Source organism: Pholis gunnellus (genome assembly GCF_910591455.1).
Source record: "Pholis gunnellus genome assembly, chromosome: 7".
NCBI classification, from domain to species: domain Eukaryota; kingdom Metazoa; phylum Chordata; class Actinopteri; order Perciformes; family Pholidae; genus Pholis; species Pholis gunnellus.
The window spans coordinates 8,583,064-8,608,027 of record NC_136533.1 but is presented as its reverse complement, the minus strand read 5'-3'; the positions used below and the strand labels follow the sequence as shown (position 1 = coordinate 8,608,027).

The 24,964-nt window shown below is 42.1% G+C and overlaps 3 protein-coding genes across 3 annotated transcripts; all 3 read left to right on the top strand.

Moving 5' to 3' along the window:
• Positions 1-299: 299 nt before the first annotated feature.
• LOC306698828 (galanin receptor 2a) lies at positions 300-1,223 on the top strand (the record flags this gene model as incomplete). Its single annotated transcript, XM_079163309.1, has 1 exon — positions 300-1,223. One exon carries the CDS (start codon positions 300-302, stop codon positions 1,221-1,223), a length of 924 nt encoding a protein of 307 aa, XP_079019435.1.
• A 10,439-nt stretch (positions 1,224-11,662) lies between these two features.
• Positions 11,663-14,544, top strand: LOC306698923 (shaker-related potassium channel tsha2-like). The gene has a single exon (XM_079163423.1). It carries the CDS (start codon positions 11,698-11,700, stop codon positions 13,132-13,134), a length of 1,437 nt encoding a protein of 478 aa, XP_079019549.1. The 5' UTR covers positions 11,663-11,697; the 3' UTR covers positions 13,135-14,544.
• A 2,694-nt stretch (positions 14,545-17,238) lies between these two features.
• On the top strand, positions 17,239-18,714 carry LOC306698563 (potassium voltage-gated channel subfamily A member 1-like; the record flags this gene model as incomplete). Its single annotated transcript, XM_079162923.1, has 1 exon — positions 17,239-18,714. One exon carries the CDS (start codon positions 17,239-17,241, stop codon positions 18,712-18,714), a length of 1,476 nt encoding a protein of 491 aa, XP_079019049.1.
• Positions 18,715-24,964: the final 6,250 nt, after the last annotated feature.

Below are 24,964 nucleotides of genomic sequence, written 5' to 3'. Positions count from 1 at the left end.
TACAAAGAAATATAACAAAAAATAACCTTTTTTTTCCAGAGCCCAATATGACGTATTTTGTCTTGCTTTTTAAATAATAGTCAAAACACCCAAAATATTAAGTTAATTATCATATATGACAATGAAAAAAAAGACGGAAAAGCTGGAACCATCAAAAGTTTGGAATTTTTGTTGAAACAATTGATTTTAAAATAGTTGCCAATTTATTTTGACAATCAACTAATCTTAAACATGAATGAATAAATAATACATTTGTTTTTGTTCTTGTATTTGAAAGGTGATGTCAAGTCAGTGATAATATGGCTGTTCCCAATACCTATGTGCTGATCTTTGCCTGTACCTGTGGAGTGATCCTGGGCATTGGGCTCTGTGCCAACCTGCTGGTCTTCTCTTTGTTTGCAAAGTACAACACCTTGCGCAAGAACCGCCTCGACATCCTCCTGCTCAGTATGACTCTGGCCGACTTCCTCACCCTCCTGCTCATCCCTTTCACCTTGCACTCCGCCGTCAGTTACTCCTGGCCTTTGGGCGACACCTCCTGCAAGGTCTACCAGTTCCTGCTGGCCTTCAGCCTGGCGGCCAGCACCTACTCGCTGTGTGCCGTGTCCATGACCCGCGCCATGATCATCACCAACCCGTACCAGCCGCCAACCATGGACCTGGTCATCCTCATGTTTGTCTTGGTCTGGGCCCTCAGCTTCTTCATCAGCCTGCCGCTGCGTATGTTTGCCACAAAAGAAAGCCTGGGCCCGAGCCTGGCCAACTTCACCTTCTGCCTTCCAACCATTCATGAGCACCACTACCAAGTGGTGCTGAGCCAGTTTGTACTTTACTACTTTGTTCCAATGCTAGTCATCGCCTTCAACTATGTCCGGCTGGCTCTTTTTCTCCACAAGAGCCCCGTAATGACGGTGTCCAGTGCCAGGAACACCCGCCGTGCCTCTGTCATGGTGTTCTTGGCTGCTGCTACCTTCTCAATGTGCTGGCTGCCTGGTTATGTGCTGGAGCTGTGCGTGTACATGGGGCTCTATCGCCACGGACAGGCTTGGGAGATGTTTTACTTCATCTGCACTGTGCTGCAGTACCTGCACCCCTGTATCAACCCTGTGCTCTATGTGCTGCTGTCAAAGCGCTACCGCCACAGGAGGGCAGCCTGGCTCTTCAGCTGTAACAGGAACAGAGTGCAGCCACAGGTCATCAGCATCACCACAGACAGCTTTTAAACCCAGCCGAGCAATGCGTCGGTGGCATTTAGGGATACTCTTTTATACTTATTGTTCATAAAAATCAATTTCTTTTTACAATAATACAGATGTTTTTGTGATTACTTTCAGATTTTACCAACATATTTGAGGTATAAATGTCGACAGGACAAAATAATGCATGGTGTAGGATTTCTTTTTCTTTCTTTTTTCAATAACAGGAATACAACGTTGTACTTTGCAAATGTTTGCATTTTGAAAGACAGCAATGCTGGAGTAGATTTAGTGCTTTGCCTTGTCTTTTCCCTTTGTGCTGTGTTTACATTTACAAAATATGTGAGGTTCTGGTGTCTTTGTTTCAAATATGTTTGAGTACGTTTGTGTTTTCACGGGTGCCACCAAGAAAAAATCCTTGACATTTACGCTACGTGACAGGATAGCAGGTCTATGTGACGTACATTTGAAAACATAACTGTACGACGCTGTGTTGCAATGTTCCATTGAGTGCAGCCACAAAAAACACACAAATGCTCATATGACAAATAAACTTTCACCGGGTAGTTATTCTTTCAAGCAACAACAAATCATTCAGTAGGTTTAGCCACCTTGGCAGAGGGCGGCCATTAAATATGAGCTATATGATCCACTTGTATTACACTACATAACTAGTAATGATAAACCATGAGGTAAGCATCAGCCTCTCAGCCTTCATATCATTTTATTGAGCCATCAAAAGTGACGTTTCAACGACACTGGCCAGAATGCCAAGATTCTGATCGCCAACAGTGTGATTACAATTGTTTCAGTGCTAGTTTCAGTGTATTCTTGCATGTCTTATATATATTATTCACATTGATCAGAAATATTGTAATTATAGAGCAAGATAAAAGCGCAAGAGCATACAGGCAAAGTAAAGAGATGGCGAAGGATCATCAGAAAAATTAACAATTGTAATGCACTAACTGTAAATGTATTGTTGGAGTCAACTATAATTCATCGACTGTAAGTGTGACTTTGTTCAGATATTTCCCCTAAATACAGTTGTACTGTCTCTGGGCGGTGCTCTTGTAAATACAGGTATTAATGCTTTCATTTCACAAATCCTAACAGCCCGATATAATATTTTTTGTGTTATGATATTGTGGCTGCACTCAATGGGACACGACATAACCCCACCCAGTCAGATATTGATGCTGGGTCCATAACATGCTTATTTAATCAATCAAACTTTTGAAAAAAAACAACACAAATGGCCCGTTACCAACACTAAGTGTTTTATGACTGCTTCTTTATTTAGCTTAATCCCCCAGGACCTGGTGGCTGTCCCCTGGGTGGATCAACAGTAACACCACTAGCTTCAGTGTGCCATTCTTTGCTCACTGGCACCTGACTTCCCACTCTTTTTTCTCAGGCAGCTATAGGCCTAAAGGTCGGAGTGGGAGAGGAGTAAGGAGAGGGCCATGGCACAAGTGTTGTTGTTACACAGAAAGCAAACAGATTGGGAAAGGGAATAAGAATTCTGGCTGAGTTCAGGCGGCCGTTGCAGTAATAGGAGACAACCTGCCCCCCCCCTCTGTCAGTTTGCCCCCTGACTTCTGGCCTTCTCTTGAGTATACAGCAGGGGCAGCTGGCTTGACTCGTACAGACCATCATCCATAGACCATCAGCATGTTGGATATGGTGAAGCAATAAAGAACATGTGCGAGGGCGCTTTAAGTAAACCTACTGAACGTACTTCAGAGTGTAGCAACTGATAATCAAGTGACATTAAAGCAATAATCATGTGATGTATCTTGAGTGATGTCGGCATCTATCCATTACCTCTGAATACTCTGAGGTAATATGATTTTATATGTGATTTATGTTTCATTGCATCTTTTATAACAATGAAAATAAAACAATTCACTTTGCAGAAGTGGGTCATCATCATCCGACTTTCAATTTTGCATTACACCGATTCATGTGGAGGGAATTTCAAGGTGGCAGCAGAGTAATTGTCTATTATCGCTGAAGTCTTCTGGTGATGTACGTAGCATCCTAATGAATCAAACTATCAGATACTAAATATTCTGTTCGTTGGGCCTGCACATCCTCAGAATCTTGAGTCAGCATGTTCCTTGAGAGAGTTTTATTTAGTTGATGCTACGACAGTGTTTGCCAGCAATAGCTTTGAGTCAGGAAAACCCAGCAAAGAAAACTATTAAACAAATTCTATAATGGTTGGAGAGCCTATTTCCAGATTATCTGCTGGGGCTGCTGGCTAATTCAATTACTTTGTTGCTTAAATAAATAAACTCTGAGGAGCAAGCAGGTCATTGAAGGCCTAAATCCTGATAATGCAGATGAGTCCATGAGCTATTCTTCTCAAAACTCAATCTGGATGCAAGCAGCTAGGAATCAAATGTGCACACAGGAATGGGAGATTCAGGGTTGATGCCAAGGCCAATTGTGGTTACGTTTCTGTGCCTCAAAGAAAGCATCTTAAGGTAAAGGAAAACCTCAGAAATAGTCACATCTTTAACAAGACTTCTCAGAACCACAGACGTGCTGCTTTTTTAACAGCAAGCTAAAGCAAGAGGGACTAATGACTAGTTATGATCGTCTTATCGTGAAACCAAGGACAGATGTTGAGAGACCCGAGGCATGATCATCTGTTTCGCAGGTTAAATACTTGTGATTGTTAGCTTTTCATAGACACTGATAAGAATGAGTTATTATCACTCTTATCATGACTAAAGGGTAACGAATTTCACATCAAAATATATATAGCCTAAGCAATTTAATTCACGAGGTAAGTTGCTTGCTTATACATGAGAACTTATACATACTTGCCATTTCACAAACATATTTAGATACATCGGTAGATGGTAATGAAAGAAAAGATATAATTAGCTATGTCTGTGGCATTGCAATATATATTCTAAATCATATAGTATACTGGTTAAGTTGAGAGACGACCTCATGAATACATTTATTGAGATGCTTTGGATATTGATGAATTTACCTCATACCAGACCATTTCTTTTAGGATGTGGTTATATACCTCTTGAAGTACATATTCAATATTTAGAGGACTTGTGTTTAATACTGCAGAGGTCTTCTGATCATGACAGAAAAAGCTTTTTGTTTTTTTTAGGTGACTTCAGTATAGACTGGTTATCACAAACATGTTCATTCAATAGAAAGCCGAGTGAAACTTCTGTATGAAATGCATGATATGTGATACGTCAAATACACAGATCACAAAGATACATAAAGATATGACATAATGTATATTGTCCTGCTTCTTATGCTCTTATATATGAAGTATTAGTCAGTAGTGAAATATGCAATTGTGTCAAATACACATGACATGGAATGCAAACTAATTTAAACTAATAACTCATTAAAACCAATTTTTTATTTCCAATTTTCACTCTCACGGCCATTGATTACACAGCCCATCTTAAAACCGAGCCACGGATGAAAACATTGAAACAAGTGACTACTATTAGACCTCTGCACTATAAACAATAACACACTAATGGTGACAACTAATGATGTGAAATAATGAATTCCAAATGTGTCCAGCACCTTGGCAAGCCCTGTCCATGATGCCGAGTGTGTGTTCCATTCTGACACACACATTTCAGCAAGCAATTTAATACATACCATAATACATCCCCACTAGGCTTAAGGTATTTCACCACAGACAACTCAACTGACATTGTCCATCTCTCACATGTCCGCTAACTTCGTCCTCTGTCCTCGGGTCCATTTCGGGAGCAGCTATATGCCTCTTTTCAAATCTCAGTGCTAGCTTATCGCTAACATTTACCAATGTTTAGTCTTACAAAAACACAAACGTTAACTTAGCTAACCTATCTGTTAGCTAGTCACTTTAAATGATTAACACTAGCTAGCTAAGCTACCTCTATCGCAGCGCAATTGCGATCCAGAGGGGCGCTGTTATACGCAGCCTTTAACTGCACGAGCTGACATGTCCAAAGGTCACCATGACCGGTGCCAGAATATTAGAATAAACCAGCTACGTCTCTGGCATGTTTTGGTATGTTTAAGCTTCTTGCTTTGGTTCCTCAATCTACCAATAGAGTCAAGCTATTTAAAGTTTATGCTACATTTCCGATGCCAAGAGACAAGTGGGTGAATATTGGACAAAATACATCAGGTGGCCAGAAATATGAATGCAACCAATGGTACTTTATTCCATAGAAATTACACGACAATCCTTTCAAATAGTACAACAAGGGTAGACTACAGTACAACTATCCGTTTAGTAATGAAGAGTAAATACATTTCATTTAGTTTGATAAGATTAAGGCCTTAAGTGCACCACAACCAGTGGTTGAGCCAAATTCTCATTTCATGGTTACTGTTACATCCTTATTGACCTAACTACATATTACCTTTACATACATGTGTTTTTCTTAACAAATTACCCTGTTAGCTACATCAACACTATATACAGCAACAGTCAATAACAAATGTATATAAGGCCAATGTACAGTATAGGCTAACTACATTTTGTGAATTCTCAAGAGACCAGATTCTTGACACACTACTCAAGTTAAGCAATGCACATAGCTGACAGAAAATAGTTGTGGCTACATACTGTAAGATCAGAGGGCTCTTGCCATGAGCGAATCATTCCATGTGCCATATAGGCTAGTGTTGAAGGAGTGTTGCCTGTTTATTTATAGGAGTCTAAGGTTCCACAGCAGAGGGTTGCTCTTTGAGCGGGATTCAATTACAGCTCTGGTGAAAGCTGAAAATACAGCATCTATACAGATACAAACACAAGTACAATTTCTTGATATGAAGCTTTAATGTGCTAGATTTACAGTTGTAATGCAAACTGCAGATGGTGAAGTTTTCTTCAGAAATATTAAACACATTAAGGCTATATTTTGAATATTCATGTATTTCTCTCATGTATTTTCTTTGTATGCTGACTGAAATGTAGGGAACCTATGCAAGATAACTGCTGTGGATGCAGAAAAATAAAGTATGAATACGTAACAACTATTATGGCAATGACACCCTCCGTTCATCATGTCATCACCCGAAAACCAGTTAACCAGTGGATGCATGGGAACCCACAAATCCTCTGTGCCCAACAAAAAAGAAGGAATGAGTCCCCAGCAGCAGCAGCTATTAAGAATAAACAATCAGAAATTAATTTTAAACTTCAGCACTTTTACAAATCCACCCATGTGCTTTGAATTAACCTTGTCTGAGATCACTAGGGGAAAAAAGATGTATTAAAGAGCAGGCACAAGTATTTCTAAGCTGTGGGTTGAGAAACGCTATCAGACACCATGGTCGGCACCGGCTTCAGCGTGACCTAATATCAAGGTTCAGCAGTCTGTTTACGTAGTAGAGCTCACTGTGACATGTAGGAACATGGCAGGTGAGCTACAAAAAAAGAAAACATTTTTGAGTTAACACTGAGTAAACTTCTGAGCTTCTGAACAAGTGAGGCCTTGTAAGTGCCAGTGTAAATATGGTTCTTCCTGTAAAGAAAATAATTGAAAAAAAGAAAACCTGCTCTTACTTCGAATGAAATTATTTGTACAGGCAGAATGTTTTGGGATGATTTGGCTGTAAAGTCTTCAGCAGCTTGCCAAGAAAAGAAACCAGTCAGGCAGTTTAGTAGTGCATGAAAATCTATTTCATATCTGTAGGAGACGAGTCAGTGTGTGTGACAGTAATGGCATAGATATGTTAGTACAAATCAACCCTTCTTAGCTGCTGTAAAAGTCACCAACATCACCAGGTTCCTTTGTTATTTATAGCTTTTCATCAAGCAGGTAAAACTCCAGGAAATAATTTATTGTGAGGTTTAATAGTGTTATTAATAAGTGGTGCAAATTTAGCATATTCAAAAGCTGTTTTTGTTTATCTTATTGACTAAAGCTCTGATTGGTGTCATGGACCCAGTCATTTAAGTGCTGACTCAAAGCAGCATGAGGGAGCAGGGCAGAAACTAGTTATTCTATGTCATTGATTCATTTATCTATAACTTTCCAGAAACTCAAGATGTCTTTCTGTCCAATCTACACTCCAGAACCCAAAGATATTCAATTTACAATGATTTCAAACAGAGAAAATCAGCAAGTCCTCCCATTTAAGAAGGTGGAAGCAGACAATGAATAGATAGATAGAATAGATATATTTATCCTTGTGTATTGTTAAATCTTGCACAGCACATTGAGAATGACGAGGGTTTACACACATAAATTGACACTGATAGAGGTCAACAGGACCTCAGGCGGCACCAAAGGGCTAATTTTATGTTAGTCTTGGAGTAAACATAAAGTTACCAATAAAAATTCAACTCTGAGGCCTTTCAGTCAACCTTGATTAATAACCCATGTGCGGCTCTCCTGTGAACTGATCCCCCCAGCAGTTGCTCCCGGCATGGATTTTGGCCGACACTGTCTACTAAAAAAGGAAAAGGCTCGATCAAGGAGTGAAATGATAATCCGATGTAGGCGTGGGAATGGACATGCAGAGGTAATTCCAAGTAACCCCACCCTCCGGATCCGAGGTATCCAGTTTCATCTCTCGCCTTCATGTCCGTTACCTATCAGCAAAAACATGGACATCAACTTCAGATGGCAGCAGGCTAAAATTGGTTGATATCAAAACCAAGGAACTTACGAGGAGCTTGGCTGGGGTATCCACTTTCTAGAGTGGAAGCCCTGGGTTCAGATACCTCAGGGTGAGGAGGCTGTGTGTTCCTCTCAGTCACAGAGCGAGTAATGAGGACGGTATAAACACCGATTATAGGCTCTATTAGGCAAAAACGTTCACGCTATTAATTAGATTCAGCTGCACGCGCTCCTCACGTCTCAGCCATATGCCCTGGCTGATGAGCGAAGACTAAAATGTATGCTGTAATCCATATAAAGTTCGCTTTACAGTATAACTTTACATTTTCTGATAATATGTATTAATACTGACTGTATTATCAATCTAAGAAACCATCAGCTATTGTTGTGATGACGATTTAGCCTCTGAGGGCCAGTTTGCATTAATTTAACAGTTCATTTCTTAGCGAATAAAAAGCTATACAATCATCAGACAACAGCCGGTGGGTTCCAAGATTGTAATTCGGCCAATGCATTCCGCCTCTTTTGCTCTCCACACGGACGGTTTACCTGCATGTTAAAAAAAAAAAAAATCTATCACAGTATGTTTAGTTTAATATCACAATATCCAATGTGGTGATAGATTACATTTTTACAAAACATCTGTGGAAAAATGAATTAATGGATCAAATAAAATAAATTGGCTCATCTAGCAATTTGAATTCTTGACAAATTAAAGCACTTCATCACATTGATGCAAAAATCATGTAGAATTCAATAATGTAATAAAGCTCAGTGATTTGCAACACACGCACACGCACACACAGTACTAATACACCCAGAGACAGTGACAGTTATAGACAGATTTATATCGTCTCAAGGCGTATGACGTCATATTGTGCAAACCTCGCTGTATAGAAGTCATTTGACCTGATAATCACTAAATCACTGCTCACTGAGAAATCTTCCATCTTTAACCTTAATTTGTCTTTTTTTTACATGCTATTTGGATCATTGTAAGTCTGTAGAGTTAATATAAAGCCTCTTGAATCAGAGGCCTCCAGTTATAGCTCCACCTTTATAGACTCATTCCAGTGTCTGAGACGCTGTCACCACCAGCCCTACAGAGCGTACGGTCAAATGCCCCCTATTTCATTTTGAGCAGAGTAGTTGGCACTAGAACGATGTGATCCAAAGGAGCTGTTGACTAGCACGGCTGACCTTCTAAAAACTCCTCTTTCAATTTATAACACTCTCTCTCACACACACACACACACGCATTATACGCACATGCGTTCATTCACCAATCGTACTATTGGCTAAGCCGGATACACACTTACAGAAATACACACACACTTTGTAAATATTTGGCCTGGGGTTCGGGCGGAGGAAAGCCAAGGGGGAGTCACTGACACAAGTTGCTACTGTGATTACCTCACGTCTGTAATGAGTTAAGAAGGAACCTCATTCTGTCTATTTTTAGACAAACACAAGCTACAGGAAGAAGTGCAATTCATCAAAACGCTAATAAACGTCGGCTTTAAAAGAAATAAAATGATTGTTTCCTACTGTCTGAGCATAAAACAATACATTGTTAGAACAATTTTCATATTGTAATTAATTATGATGTTGACATAATTGATAATTGGGAAGTCAAAAACTTATGTTATCATAATTGATATTTTGTATTATACATTGTGACATATAGAGATTGTTTAATGTATTTATCATCATGCTCTCACAATTACCAAGTCACGATGACATAAAAGTCAGTTGAAATCACTGATTATCTCAACTTTTCATTCACCCTGAAGAACGCGGAGAAAGCAGATGTTTCCTTAGTGGGAGTGACGCCAGAGTATCTTGTTTCCGTGGGGGTCTCCTGCATTCATCGGCCGTGCCATTAATAACGAAGGGAGGTTCCTCGCTGTCAGCAGTCGTGCATCCTGCAGGCGTTATGGCATGTGTCTCCCAGGCTACGTCTCATTACATGCAGTCAGTGTAAAGTATGCAGGTACATGCATATCTATCCGCATACGTAAATGTATGGATTTTTATAGAAGGCACAACTAAAAAGACCGACCAGAAACACACATGGCGTATACAGGATATGCTGTTGTTAAATAATCAGGAGATTATATAAATAATGCAGTCAAATAAGACTTTTGATCCCACAAAGTTGAGATGTATGAATTCCTTTAGAAAAATGATGAATAAAAGTGGCACAGGGAGGTTACTGGAATTTGACAGATCAATGAAGCTTGAATCCTTTGAGCATTTTACTTTTATGTCTGACCGAAAATAAGAGTCACATGTCCATTCCTCAGCTTGTTTGTTATTGTTTGTTTCCTTGGTTACAGTCAAGGCCTGACACCTTGGCATGACCCAGACTGCCATTTGGTGAAGGCTATATGCTAACACATTAGCAGCAGGCGGCACTGTGTCCTGACACTGACATTTGACTCTGACATCCAACCCTTTGTTCAGCAATGGAAAGGCCAAAAACACTGTGCTCCTCTGGGGGACCGCAAACAAAACAAAACAAAAACTCTCTCTTACATAAAGTTTGTGGTGACATGTTATACCCGCCAACGTAATAATGCAAACTGTCCAGGTTGGTTTTTAGCAACACTGATTAGCGCCCTTGGGCTATTATTGTTATGCTACAAATGCAGTGACTGACATACCTGATGCCTCTTTATGAAGGCAATGAAAGTGGAAAAAAACTGGCTATAAATAGATCACAATGTTGTGGTAACTTCATTCTGTACACCCGAGCCACTTCTTAGGCTTTTTATCATTCAATCTTCAAGAGTAGACTAATATAACTTGTGTTGGACATCTGGACTGCAGAGGATTTGATGGGACTGATAAGGAACTAATAAGATTGGAAGTACTTGCAGCTGTTTGTTTTTTACACCTCAGTATCTCAGTGACCCCGGGCCAGGTCACTTGTCTTCCGGAGGTCCCCATCTTCCAAGTTGTACAATTGAGCCCATGCTATGAACGGTGAGAGTTATCTTGGCTGCGGCTTCCTGAAGATGCCATCCTCTCTGGTATACTCAAGTGTCAGTCAAGCCAGCAGTTTCCACTGGCTGGGTCCAGGAGGGCTCCTGGTTATACGAGGCCATGTGCTTCAGTGCATTCAGGTTATTTCATCTTTCAAGACACATTTAATGTGTAGCTGTGGAAGAAAACAACCCGCTAACCTTAACAAGCTGGATCTATTTTTCACCTTTGTCCGTGGGCTGTGGGCTGTGACCCACACGGCCAGGTCCTGGAGGTTCCCCTTGTGACGAGAATAGCCCCATGATTTCATGAATGAGGGACCTGCAGGGTGAGAGACTTCATTACTGACTCCATTCTGGATCTGGAAAGCGTATTTGGACCTCGCTCTGAACAAAACAAGACTGAAGACTTTGATGTGGGATATTAACTTGCATCATCAAGATGAAAAAGATTACATTTGTAAGGCTATCCATTTACTTGTAAATCACTGCGCTGCTACAGTGAAGCGAGCGAATGTGAGAGGGACAGCAGCAGCAGCAAATGTCATCTGGTCTTCCAACTTGGGGAGGGCTTTGGAGTTTAAAATGGTGTGAATATGATAGCCATAGCCATCGGAATAGCTTAAGCAAGTGGAGATCTGTCTGCACCATTGAAAGTTGAGAGCTCAGAGGCACTAATCTGACAAAAGGACGGTGTAAATCAACAACAGCACAACGGTTTTGGATACAAAACAAACAAAACGGTTGGGAGGCAAAAAAAAAAGAGGGGACTTTTGCGTCTTTGAGTCTCAGGCAGCTGCATGAGACAGAGAGTTGGGAGGACGCACAGGCGAAAGGGCAAGAGGGAGACACAGAGTAGGTGAGTGACGGATTTACCCTCGGAGGGGTAAAAAGATGACTGTGGTGTCCCAGGAGAACCACGACGACACTGTGGTCGTAACTCCTTTGTTGCAAGATGCCGCCGACTTGGAAGCAGCGGACCAAGAGTGCAGCGAGAGGGTGGTCATCAACATCTCAGGTCTGCGTTTCGAGACGCAGTTGAAGACCCTCTCCCGCTTCCCCACCACGCTTTTGGGAGATCCGCGTAAACGGATGCGTTTCTTTGACCCGCTGAGAAACGAATACTTCTTCGACAGGAACAGGCCGAGCTTCGATTCCGTCCTCTATTATTACCAGTCGGGAGGGCGGCTTCGGAGGCCCGTGAGTGTGCCTGTGGATATTTTCCTGGAAGAATTAAAGTTTTACGAACTCGAGGAAGAGGTCATAGAACTTTTCCGAGACGATGAGGGTTTATCGAGGGAAGAGGACCGCCCGCTGCCCAACAACGTGTATCAGCGCCAGCTATGGCTCCTGTTCGAGTATCCAGAGAGTTCAGGACCTGCGCGGATAAATGCCATTGTGTCAGTTATGGTTATTTTGATATCCATAATTATATTCTGCTTGGAGACTTTACCCGAGTTTAGAGAAGTCCCCGCAGTGCATGACACTCCCGCCAATGCAAGCGCTCACGGCCAAGAGCCGAGTCAGTTTACGGATCCGTTTTTCATGGTGGAGACCCTTTGCATCGTGTGGTTCTCTTTTGAATTCACCATGCGGTTTCTTTCCTGTCCCAGTAAAGCAGTTTTCTTTAAAAACATCATGAACCTGATCGATGTTGTGGCTATAGCTCCCTATTTCATCACCCTGGGCCTCGATCTCGCAGAGCATCAGGGCAGCAGTCAGCAGGCTGCATCTCTGGCCATACTGAGGGTCATCCGTCTGGTCCGTGTTTTCAGGATTTTTAAACTTTCCAGACATTCAAAGGGTCTCCAGATTCTCGGCCAAACGCTTCAAGCCAGCCTCAGGGAGCTGGGACTGCTCATATTCTTCCTGATTATTGGAGTTGTTTTATTCTCCAGTTCGGTTTATTTCGCAGAAGCAGAAGACCCCGAGTCTGTATTTACAAGCATACCTGATGCGTTTTGGTGGGCTGTGGTGACAATGACCACAGTTGGATATGGAGACATGTATCCCACCACCATCGGGGGGAAATTCGTTGGATCTATGTGCGCCATCGCCGGAGTGCTAACCATAGCTTTACCTGTTCCTGTCATAGTGTCAAACTTCAATTACTTCTACCACAGAGAGAAAGAGGACGAGGAAAATGTTAATTACGTGCACGTGACATGCGGGCAACAGCAGCAGCCCTCCTTAAGTGAATGTGATTCGATCAAAAGTAACCAGTCGCTGTCCAGAACGGAGTCCTCTCAGGGAAGCGACGACTTGGAAGCTTTGACACATCCAAACGTAACCCCAGTGGAGACATACGTAGGGAGACTGTCGGATGTATAACACCTTGTAATACTTATTACCGGTGAGTTGTCTACCGGTGGACACAGCATAAGCTCCTTCATGTTGGATGCTGCTGTGGTTTTTACGCAAGCTGTCTACAATGGTTCCTAAAGTGGAGCACCAGATCTTCATGCATACACCCCCACCAAGATGAGGATTGGCTTTAATTCCCTGAAATGTAATTCACTAGATGGCAAGAGAAAATCAATTGGGTACAAATCAATTGGGGAGCTGTGCACCAAAGCGTCATACTTGTGAGTCCTCACATGAAAACATTTGAGAACCACCTGGAATATTTGAAATACCATCAGCAGTAATTGAGCCATCCGATAACAAACTTCTCAATCTTTGAAGGGAAATTGAAACAACCAACGAAAAAGAAATGTGGAGATGTTTTCATCTTTCATTTCTCAATTAAGGCAAATATATATATTTTTAAAAAGCTGGTGTTAACGCACGAACCCAACTGTGCCTTTCTACAGTTGAGAAGATTACATAATCTATTTTTAAAGTACCGGCGCTTTGAATGAAGTAGAAGTAGAGAGATCAGCCGTGCGTCAAAGGGCACGTGACGCACCAGACGACCAGTTCTGCGCAGAGGAGCGCACGGCGAATATTTCATAATCATGAGACACAGCTCACTATGAGCGATAGAAAACATCTCCGACTTAACTTTTCTTTGGAGCTTGTAAAATGCTTCTATATGAATCTGATCAGAACAAATGAGCTCCGAGCGCCACTCTGTGGAGGATAAACATCCCTGCAGACAACACTTCTGCTCAGGCTCTACTGTATGTAAAATGAATACTTCAGCATGAGTATCTTTGTTGCAGCTGCAGCATTGACTGATTTAGGCATAAGCCCCTGAGATCATGCTATTTCACTCTGTATGCACCCGGATGCTTGTGATGGTTAACAAAGCTCAGCAGAAGTCGGGCTGCTTTCTCTCACTGTTAATATAGTGGGTTTTGTTTTATGCTTACTTGCAGGAGGCAGAGGATGGTTTGAAGTTTCTCCCCTCAGAGTCGCAACAAAATAGAAACGTGGGATTCTCTTCTTCTCTATTGGATCATTTTCTCGCTGATATTTGTGCATTGCCAGTGTTGTAGCCTGCAGAGACCTCGTGGAGGAAACGCTTTGAAAAGGTTCAGTCTGCCTTAATGGACAATGTGTTTATCATTAGTAAAAAAGACGACATTCTTTTTGTGTAGGCTTTATTAATGACCACGCTTTGTTATATAAAAAGCCTTGTGTATACTGCGATTTTGTATTTCTGAATTCCCCCTCTCCTAATGCAGCCTTTAGTGCAAAGTTGGAATCGCAACTTGCCTATGTGTTGTCATTCAGATTGCATTGCAGCTCGATGTAAACGACAGCACAGCCCAAGACATTGCAATGCAACGTCTGCATGCCACGAATGCATTGTGAATTTTAAATGTAATAAAATATTTATTTTTCTAATTTAAACATGTATGTGAACTTAACTTAATCCTTTTATAAATAAATTATGAATCAGAGAATATACCACTCGTTGTTTTTCACTCCACAGATCAGACTTTCAGAAGGCAAACAGCAAGCAATTTGTGATAAAAAAGAGAAAAGAAAGACAAATCTATTCCCAAATAATCAGTATGGGCCCACACTGTATCACTTTTGGTGCATGCTGAATGATTGGAAAAAGGCGATTTTCTTGCCACAAAACCAATCAACTTAATAAACTGTCATCGTGATAAATGCAGGGGGATTTATTTGGCTGGAGGCACATTTGAACAAACCAGACAGTCTGACAGGTCTAATGACCTGATTTTGAGTTAAATGTGTGTTTTTGGAAAGTCAGACGTCTTTAGGCCCCGAAATACAAGCCTTCATACAGGCCCCTCGAAGTCTGATATGCACAAACATATGTGCTTGTTTGTGATGATACATATACCGTAATGACTTGAGTATGTTCCGGTGTTTGTTTTGGGATAGTTCTTTATGAGGTGAATCAATCTGCGCTGTCCGTGGTGCTGAAACTGACCTTCCGTCCTCTGCAGAGCGTTATGCCAGAATTCCTGCATTTGTCTCAGATGTGTTGGACTTCTGGAGTGGAGGCTGAGAAGACACAATAACTTAGTCAGTATCACAAAGTATCAGACACTGGGTGTGCAACCTCCCCTGATGTTATCTTTCATAGCTATGAGGGCTGCAAACCCATTGTGGACGATATTATCTTCCTCATTGCATATAGTAAAGCGATGAAAACTCTCACATAGACTCAGATATCGACACATAAACCATAAACAAAAAAGAACCGGAGTGATGGAATGAAAAGGTGCTTTAATCTCTCACCAATTTAAGAGAGGCTGCTTTAATATACCCAATGTGGATTTAGAGGTTTTGTTACCAACTGTCCTTCTTTGCAGTCTTATTGCGCCAGTGCTGGCACACAAGCGCTCTTGTTTTTGTGGTGTGTGGAGAACTTCTGGCGGCGTGCTTTAGTAGAGCCGGTCTGCATTGCGTCGAAACCCTCCAACTCCTCCTCCTCCCTCCTTCTCCTGCTGCCCTCCCTCCCCTCTCCTCTCTTTTCCCTCACCTCCCCTGCACTTGCATGTAAAATGCACAGCAAAACTTGCTTGACATTGTGGAGAAAACATTTGGACCTCGCTGCTGCACTTGACTGTCCCTCAACTATCCATTTTTTTATTTCTTTTATTCTGCCCTCCGAGCCGCGCGGAAACGCGTCCCGCCTATCACCTTGTCTTCTCGCAAGAAGCGGCAGATTTCTGCTGATGCAGTGATGTCTGGAAATGTCAAGGGCTCGCTTATTGCCCCTTAATGTATCTCCCCCCCCTGAATTGCAGCGCAAGATTTTTTCTCCTGCGGTATACTGTAAGCTGTTCACACCACCGTGCCGCCGCGCAAGCACCTACCGACGCTGCAGCTTTGCCTTTCTCTCTTTTTACTCCTTTTAATCTCAGGCTTTCCTCACTTGATTTTCATCTTGTTTTATCTCATCTCGCTTCCCTGTCTGTATTTAAAGGGCACTTTGTGGAGGGCACAGTTAGGTTGGCGATGAGCAAAGTAAGGCTGTAGGCTTTTTTTTTTTTTTTTTGGAAGTATAGGTGCAATGTAAAGTTGCCACATGACACCCACTGCTGCCCTGCTGTTGGATGATTTTACTCGAGGAAAGGACGCATTCAAGACCTTTCAAGATCAGCCCACGGTAAGCCTCGAAACTGCTGACTTGCACAATAATGATATCGGTTAAAACATTTTCGAATCGACAGCTGCTGTTGACGTGAAGATAACAAACAGCGACTGCAATGTTTTTCTATCTCTTAGATTTATTTTACTTATTTTTGCCCTGTAGTGGGCCCATATGCTGTATGCATGTAGAAACATCAGTTGTAGCAGATGTTATGCGTCACATCATAGTTCAGGCTGCTTTGAGGGCGTAGGATAAACCATTGTCATGCTCCTTTAAGACATAGAACCACAATATTTACATTTTAAACTAAAGTGCAGAAATATAATATACGTGTATCAGAGAAACAGGGTAAAATACCCAGAATGACTTATAGGAATGTAGAAAATACTAGTGCAAGGAGATCATAGTCAAGACTACTAGTTTTACAGAAATATAATAAATGTCTATATTGTATAAAAGTCAAAGAAATTCCTCCCTAGGGGTAGTGTTTTTACCTTTACTACTGGCTAACTACACTAATGGCAGGTTGAGAGAAGTAAATAAATAAATAAACTGCAAAAAATGCTGAGCCAGCAAATATCTTGGCTGTTTGATTCCATTATTTCCTCTCTCTCTCCCTCCCTCCCTCTCTCCCTCCCTCTCTCTGGGTGACAGAGGCAGCAGTAACAACAGCAGCAGATGCACTGGAGAGCAGCAATGGTCAAGTCAGCGAGAACCGCAGTGGAGCCGCACTGAGGCAAAGCAGCCAACCGCCCCCCTCGTATCTGGGGACGTCTCTGACAATTTAAGGGGTGTGGGAAGCTGAGGAGTGGAAAATTTGTCCCGAACCTGAATGCCTGCTTAGTCAGACTAACCCGGGATCCACAACTCCTCCTCCTCTTCCTCTTTCCCCTCTGCCTCTCCCTCCTCCCAAAATGACCGTGGTAGCAGGAGATAACATGGACGAGACCTCGGCTGTCCCGGGACACCCTCAGGACACCTACCACCCAGACCACACTGACCACGAATGCTGCGAGAGGGTGGTCATCAACATAGCTGGCCTCCGGTTTGAGACACAGTTGAAAACTCTCTCCCAGTTTCCAGAGACGTTGCTGGGCAACCCCAAAAAGCGGATGCGGTACTTTGACCCTCTGAGAAACGAGTACTTCTTTGACAGAAACCGCCCCAGCTTCGATGCCATCCTCTATTACTACCAGTCTGGGGGGCGGCTGAGAAGACCAGTGAATGTCCCTTTGGATATGTTCTCAGAAGAAATCAAATTTTACGAGCTGGGTGTGGATGCGATGGAGAAGTTTCGTGAGGACGAGGGTTTCATCAGGGAGGAAGAGCGCCCGTTACCTGAGAAGGAGTTCCAGCGTCAGATTTGGCTCCTCTTTGAGCACCCGGAAAGCTCAGGAACAGCGAGAGGGATTGCCATAGTGTCTGTGATGGTAATCCTGATTTCAATAGTCATATTTTGTTTAGAGACTTTACCACAGCTGAAAGAGGACCCAAGGGGTCGAATGGTGGCAGTTGGGAACACCACCGTTTATTATAAGCCAAATATCCTCACTGACCCCTTCTTCGTCATTGAGACACTCTGTATAATCTGGTTCTCCTTTGAGTTGATTGTACGCTTTCTGGCGTGCCCGAGCAAACCGGCCTTCTTCAAGAACATGATGAACATGATCGACATAGTGGCCATCATCCCATACTTCATCACGCTCGGCACTGAGCTGGCCGAAGACCCAGAAAAAGAGGGAGTTGGGGAGCAGGCAACATCTCTGGCCATACTCAGGGTGATCCGTCTGGTCAGGGTGTTCAGGATCTTCAAGCTGTCGCGACACTCCAAAGGACTGCAGATTTTGGGGCAGACCCTCAAGGCCAGCATGCGAGAGCTCGGATTGCTGATCTTCTTTCTGTTCATTGGGGTCATCTTGTTCTCCAGCGCTGTCTACTTTGCTGAGGCAGAGGAGGAAGGATCCTTCTTTGGCAGCATCCCGGATGCCTTTTGGTGGGCTGTTGTGTCTATGACAACTGTGGGCTATGGGGACATGGTCCCGGTCACTATAGGAGGCAAGATTGTAGGATCTCTGTGCGCCATCGCCGGAGTGTTGACAATTGCGCTCCCAGTGCCTGTCATTGTGTCCAACTTCAACTACTTCTACCACAGGGAGACCGAGGGAGAGGAGCAGGCCCAGCTGCTCAACGTCAGCAATCCCAACATCCCCTCTGAAACCAACTCCAGCCGCCGTAGTTCATCCGCCGTCAGCAAGTCAGAGTACATGGAGATTGATGGAGACATAAACAATAGCATCGACAACTTTAGGGAGGCAAACCTCAGAACTGGCAATTGCACTATAGCCAACCAAAACTGTGTAAATAAAAGCAAGCTGCTTACAGATGTTTAGACACTAGTTAGGAACTTTGGGATCTCTATGGGACTGTCATATGTGGAGTAGACCATCAGTTAGGAATGCTTCATTTACCTCCCCAAAGCGCCCTAAGGCATTAGGCCGACAACTATGCTCAGCTACGTAGAAAGGAAACTAAAATCAAAGCTCTTAGAGTATATGACAGGTAGATAGAATAATTAATTCTTCTGATCCTACATATATATAGTTACATCAAAAAGAAAACATCAACTATTACGCATATACACGGCTCCCTGGAGGACGCAGAGCACACACCGTCTCATCAGACGACGAAGTGATGATTCAAATCTTATGCATGGAGTACAGATAACATTTCAGCAAGTTGCACAATGCACCAGAAAAGTCTGCAGAGACATGCAAGCACCTGCAGCCAAGTGGTAAGCGCCAAGAAGTTAGGTGACCCCCCCCCCCCCTGCTCCCTCCTCCTCCCTCCTCTCTCCCGACTAAGGATATCTACTATTCAGCAAAGCACCTTATAGGAGGAAGACTGATCTCTCTGGTTTGGATGTAAACAGATGGTGATCTACTCGCTTCACGGACGGACATCCGCAATGCTGCTGTTTTCCAGCAGATGCTGTAATTGTGATATCACCAAGTGATTCAATGCCATGCCCTTTAGATGCAACACAGCACAATGTTAAAGTGAGCTTCACACGAGCATGATTAGAGACTTTCCATTTTGATATCGGCATGCACGAGACATATCTCACATAATGGAAAGGATGTTCTTTTGGATACCTGCCTCCATCCCTCCTCCCCCCTTTCTCATCTGTTTTCATACAAGTGCACTGGATGAGTTTTTAATTTGAAATGGTAATCATTTAGAAGTATAGAAATTGAATGTTAAATCTTAAGGGAACAGTACATAAATGAGATCATAGCATGAAAAAAGTAACCTGCATTATGGTCTATCGACTACGGTACGTTTGTATCCTGGTATATTTAATGCATGACATGAGTATTCAGCTTGTTGCAATTCAGGCACTCTGCAGTGCCCTATTGTCAGGGAAGCTAAGGAAATCAAATTCTGGATGTTTCCAAATTGCGATCAAATATATCCAAACCCACCTTGAGGATGCAGAGTTTCTAATTTAAAAGTAGTCAAAGAAACTAAATAAATATTATCAAAAATGCATATAATTATAATAAGCACCAATTACAGTATTACGTCAATCGTGCAGTGCATGGACCTTCTTTGAACAAGAAAAGTTAACATATCATTACTCATGCTTCCATTTCCACATCAAATTTGAGTACATATTGGTTTGGAATCCACTAAAAATGGATCAATACCAAGTTTCACTTCACATTACAGAGAATTATTCTGACATTAGTTGCTAGTGCCTTTATCCCTTTCACCAACAGGACCAGTGAAAGTGCCTCTGTGTACAATGGGATTTGTGAGGTTGAGCAGAGCTGGTTTACCTTCTATTCTAGTGTTGATACACTGTTTGGTGATGTTAATGATGCCACATGAACAAGGTTGATACAGCAGGTGATTGTGGTAAAAAACAAAGAGAAATGATGATCCATGGCTGTTATGCACAACCCAGTTTTCATGCCGTCACGCACTTAATTATGCCCTTAAGCAGCAATGTATTGTAACCTGCATGTTTACCAATCCAATTCAAAAGGGAATATCCATATGTTTTAAACATATTTTATTTATGTCTATAGTTTTTGTTCGTGCACCATGCATCCTTTCAGGGTCTCTACCTCAGTGAGGTCATTGCAAACTTGCTGCAGAGCTGCAAGCTTCAATGCAGGGCTTACTATACCATAATGCAAAATGGAACCTTAAGTGTAAACTGCAGACATGCAACATTGAATGTGAGAGTCCCAAAGCATAGCCTTTACACAAGCACTTAGGGCAAGTAGTGTACCACAACCCCGCTCCTTCAGTTCACTTAAAGCTACGCACAATCAGAACATTCATATGTAGAGGGTTTGTAGAGATTGCTTGACTCTCCTATCGAGATGAGATTGACTGTTTTATATGTTGGTTCCTTTGAAAACAATGGTATCTAAAGTTACTGTTGTGTCACCTGAATGCGTTCCAACAGATATGTGTATAAGGCAGTGGAAACGTTTGTTGTTGTTTTTAAATCTGTCACCTTGCAATCCTTGGGCCTTATGATGCACGGCAAAGTGCAGCCCGTCTTTTTGCACAATCATTTTTGTTTTGATGCTTGAGCCATTTCTTTTTCTGCCAGTGAGATATGTATTTTTCACTGAGCTTCCTCATAGGTAGTGCATTGTTTCTCAGCATATTGTTCCAAACAGACGAACTGCAGATAGATTTGTAAAAATTGTAATGACTACTTGAAAATCTCCAGCTACTGTACATCAACCTACACTCACTATTGAGATGAATGCACCCAAATGATAGTAAGATTTTTATAATGTACTGTATGATTTTTTAAATTTATTTACTTAGCACTCTACCGACAAGGTCCTGTAAAAAAAAAGAAGCTCCACTGCAGTGCTACTTGAATGTCATATAGTTGTTTCTGTTGGTGCAATAGCTATTCTTTGTGGTGCTAGTACAGGACTACCATTGTTGTCTTGATACCATCACATGTTATCTTGGACTTTTTCCATTCTTTAATCCATTGTTCCTGTTTTGTTATCGGTGGCTGGTTGGTTAGTCTAGGGTACTGTCATTTTATTTGGTTGATCTTTGTACTGTACCGCTGAAGAGTGTCTGCCTCAGGCGAGGTCAAAATTCAACAGCCTTGCTAGATGTCAGCCACTTATCATGAGAGCAAAAAAGATACACATTTGTGTCAGGGATCTTCAATTTGTATAGGGTTTCTCATACAGAAGGACATCAATAATACCCAACACCATATATTATATTACTATATATAGATACAAGGAAATTATAGTAGTCTTATTAATGCAGCTATCAGGAAATTGTTTGCTTTGTTCACAAGTTTCTTGTACAACTGATGCTTGAAAGTAGTGATGTGTGTAACATGTCCTGCAGAGAACAGCTGAAAGTGAGGTGAAGAAAATACAAATGATACCCCTCACATTAGCAGCGCTGTGAGGGCATGTGTGAAAGGTGCTATGCATTCAATTACCCAACAGAAACATGCATTCTTAACAGCAATAGAATAACAAATACTGAACTGAACTGTTTCTTAGATGCTTTTTGTAAAAAAAAAAAACGACACAGGAAAACAGATCTATTTTGAATGTGGGAGAAACTGCGATCACTTGACAGATAACTCACAACAGGGCTGTTCATGTACCAACCAATTACCCTCTGTTCTGTGATTTTGTACGGTCAGGCTGACATTTTATCGAGAGAAACCCGTGAAAAGTCCAAATATAGTCTTTGTAATAGTGGCAGTCCCCATTAACCACCCAGGTCGGACTGGAGTAGTTTTGCAGTCAGGAACAAAGGCTGCTGAAGCGTTCAGTCGAACGTATAACACAGTCCCAAAGGAACAGCCCATAATGCACTTAGAGAGGATCTATCGTCGGTTCACTGGACCGATCAGCTGTCTGAGAGAAAGTCAGAGAAGGTGCCTAAATTGTTTTACATATTAATTTGTTTAGCTTACTGTTAGATGTTAATGCTTCTGCAAACAAACACGAGTGAGAAGATCTAAAAAAAATGACGACATTAACCTAATTAAACTATAAGAAAAAACATGAAATGTCATGACAACAAAATGCAATTTAGCTACAATAAGATAGAAAAAAGTAACCACTATATACTGCAATTACGTACGAAAAACAATTTTAATGTGTGTTTTTATTTTCTCCATTTTTTTGGGTGGCACTGTAACATGATTGATTTAGGAAGAACATGCCATATACTGGAATATCAAAGACAATATGTTCCACCGGCAAGCCATGATAATGAAACTACTGTTTTATGATCAATTGCTATACACTAAATGGTATGGACAAGAAGTGTAGTATTATAGAAAAAAACTCATTGTTTGTCTTTTTGGTTTTAAGAAAAAAAAAGGATTCATTGAAACACCATGTTCACATTTTTCCAATCTCCACTGCTGAACCTGCTGCATAATGTATCTCTACAGAAACCTACTAATCGCAAAAAACTGCATGGTCGATGGAAGACTGCATGAGTTTTGCCTTTCAAACTGTGGATCAACTTTAGTACAGTTGCCTCATTTAAAAAAAGAAACCCTTGCTTTCATCTGCACCAAGGCTTCCTGTAAGGCCCTGCTCGAAAGTTGCCGTGAAACGTGTCCTCTGCTGGATTTCTTAAAAGCACCTTAGCGCTGACCTCATCACTAAGACGGCGTTGGGTATCCGAGCCGCGCTCAGCGTCTGTGTGTGATTTTCGGGTTGTGCTCGCTAGGCTCTGAATGTGAGCAAGGACATTAAGGGCTAGTTTCTCAAACTCTATCTCTATTTTTGGACTGAAATGCTCTTTCAAGTGACATTTTGCCCATTCTTATCTCAGTCTAGACTGTAGTGATACTGTGTTGTTGGAAACATGCCCATCATGTCTAAACAGGGCCCGTGCCACACACCCTCCTCTGTACTACATTGGTTTCAAGGCATTCTTGTTTGCTAAAGGCGTTGATGTTGGACTGCTTTCTGCCTGCTGAGGAGGCACTGAACAGGATCAAATGTTGGGATGCCGCGTACCTAACTCGCCAAAGGTGATTGTCGATGAGAAGATTGTGTTTGCGTTAGAAGTGTGATGGCTATGAGTTCGTCTTTCCTGTCAAGAATGCACATTTAATTGCTTGTAGGGGAAGTTTTGGAGCGAAGCGCAAAAAGGACTGTTGAACTCTTCTGCTCTTCTTTTCATCCTCAAGCAAACCAAACTCTGATTGTGTTATCTAATCCAGCCGTCATTGTCATGTTGTGTTTACCAAGGATTATGCTACAATGTGTTCAGTTTGTCAGATGATGACAAAGGCATGGTCTGTGATCTATGCAAGGGTTATTTATTTATTTTTTCTTATATCACTTATGATTTCATCTTACATTAACTTCAATAAATTTTTAAGGATCTGCTGGTGTATGCTCATTTCGGGTCGGGTTGGGGGTGTATGCCTGCACACAAATCAGAACATCTGCAGAAATATGCTGCAGTGTGTATTTTTGCAGAAGCTGAGGTCTCAATCTAAATGTGTCCTACCTCTGTGTTACAGTACCCTCTCACTGAAGCCATTAGCGGTGAATCACTGGGCAAAGGTAATGGTTACACACTAATCCTCCTGTCCCAGGGGAGGCCCGCTTACCTCTGTCATTCCCTTCGAGTTGTTTCACCTCAGGGGCACGAAGAGCTCCGCTCCACTCTCTGCTTCCTCCTGTAGTCACACGGACACATGCTTAAAAACATTAGAGCATGACTCTGAGGCGCTGTGCATCTGCTAAGTGTGGGATTAGGAAGTTATTAGGGCTGCAACTAACAATGACTTCATTACTGGGCTATAAAAAATAGGGAAATACTCCCATCACAATAACTCAATGCCCAAGATGACGTCTTGAAACTGCTTTTTCTTTTCTAAAACCTATATATCACATAAGACAAACAAAAGCTACAAATCCTCACATTTGAGACGCTGGTACAAGGGAACCTTTTGGACTTTTGCTTTAAACAATAATTGAAATTGATTTGCTTCCGAGACACTGAGTTAAGTTTTTTTGACATCCTTTTACTTAAAATACAACCTTTTCAAGCATACTCTAAAACATCTTGTACACTAAGAAGAGTGTGATTTTGACAACATGTCAGATAAAGCCGCAACAAGAGAAGGTCTCTATTTTATATTAAATACATGCAGCTGTCGAGGGCAGTAACCCTGAGACAGGGAACCAACAAACTCATCCAATCACAGAGCAGTCGAGCGATGAAACTGAAAGAAGTGGGCGCATTTTTGAGTTGTGAAAATGATTCATTCCCACTTCTGTCCTGTGATGGCGTGAAGCTGAATGTTTGTGGAGAACATTGGACAGCAGAGGCATCGCGCTGAATGCTGCAGCTCATCTGTCTCTCTCTATCTGTCCATCTGTCTCTGTCCCTCTCAGTTTCTCTGTCCGCCGCAGGCTCTCTGCTGTCTGCAGCCCGGCTCTATGTTTGCTGTACGGTGACCTTAACAGAAGTGAGCCTCTTCTTCTTCCTCGTCCTCTGCATTGCCCTCAGGAAATGCAGCACTCCTCACTCTGCAGGCAGCAGCGGTAAGGGTGGGGTGAGCTGGCGCCGGTCCCACTCTTCTTGGACACACAT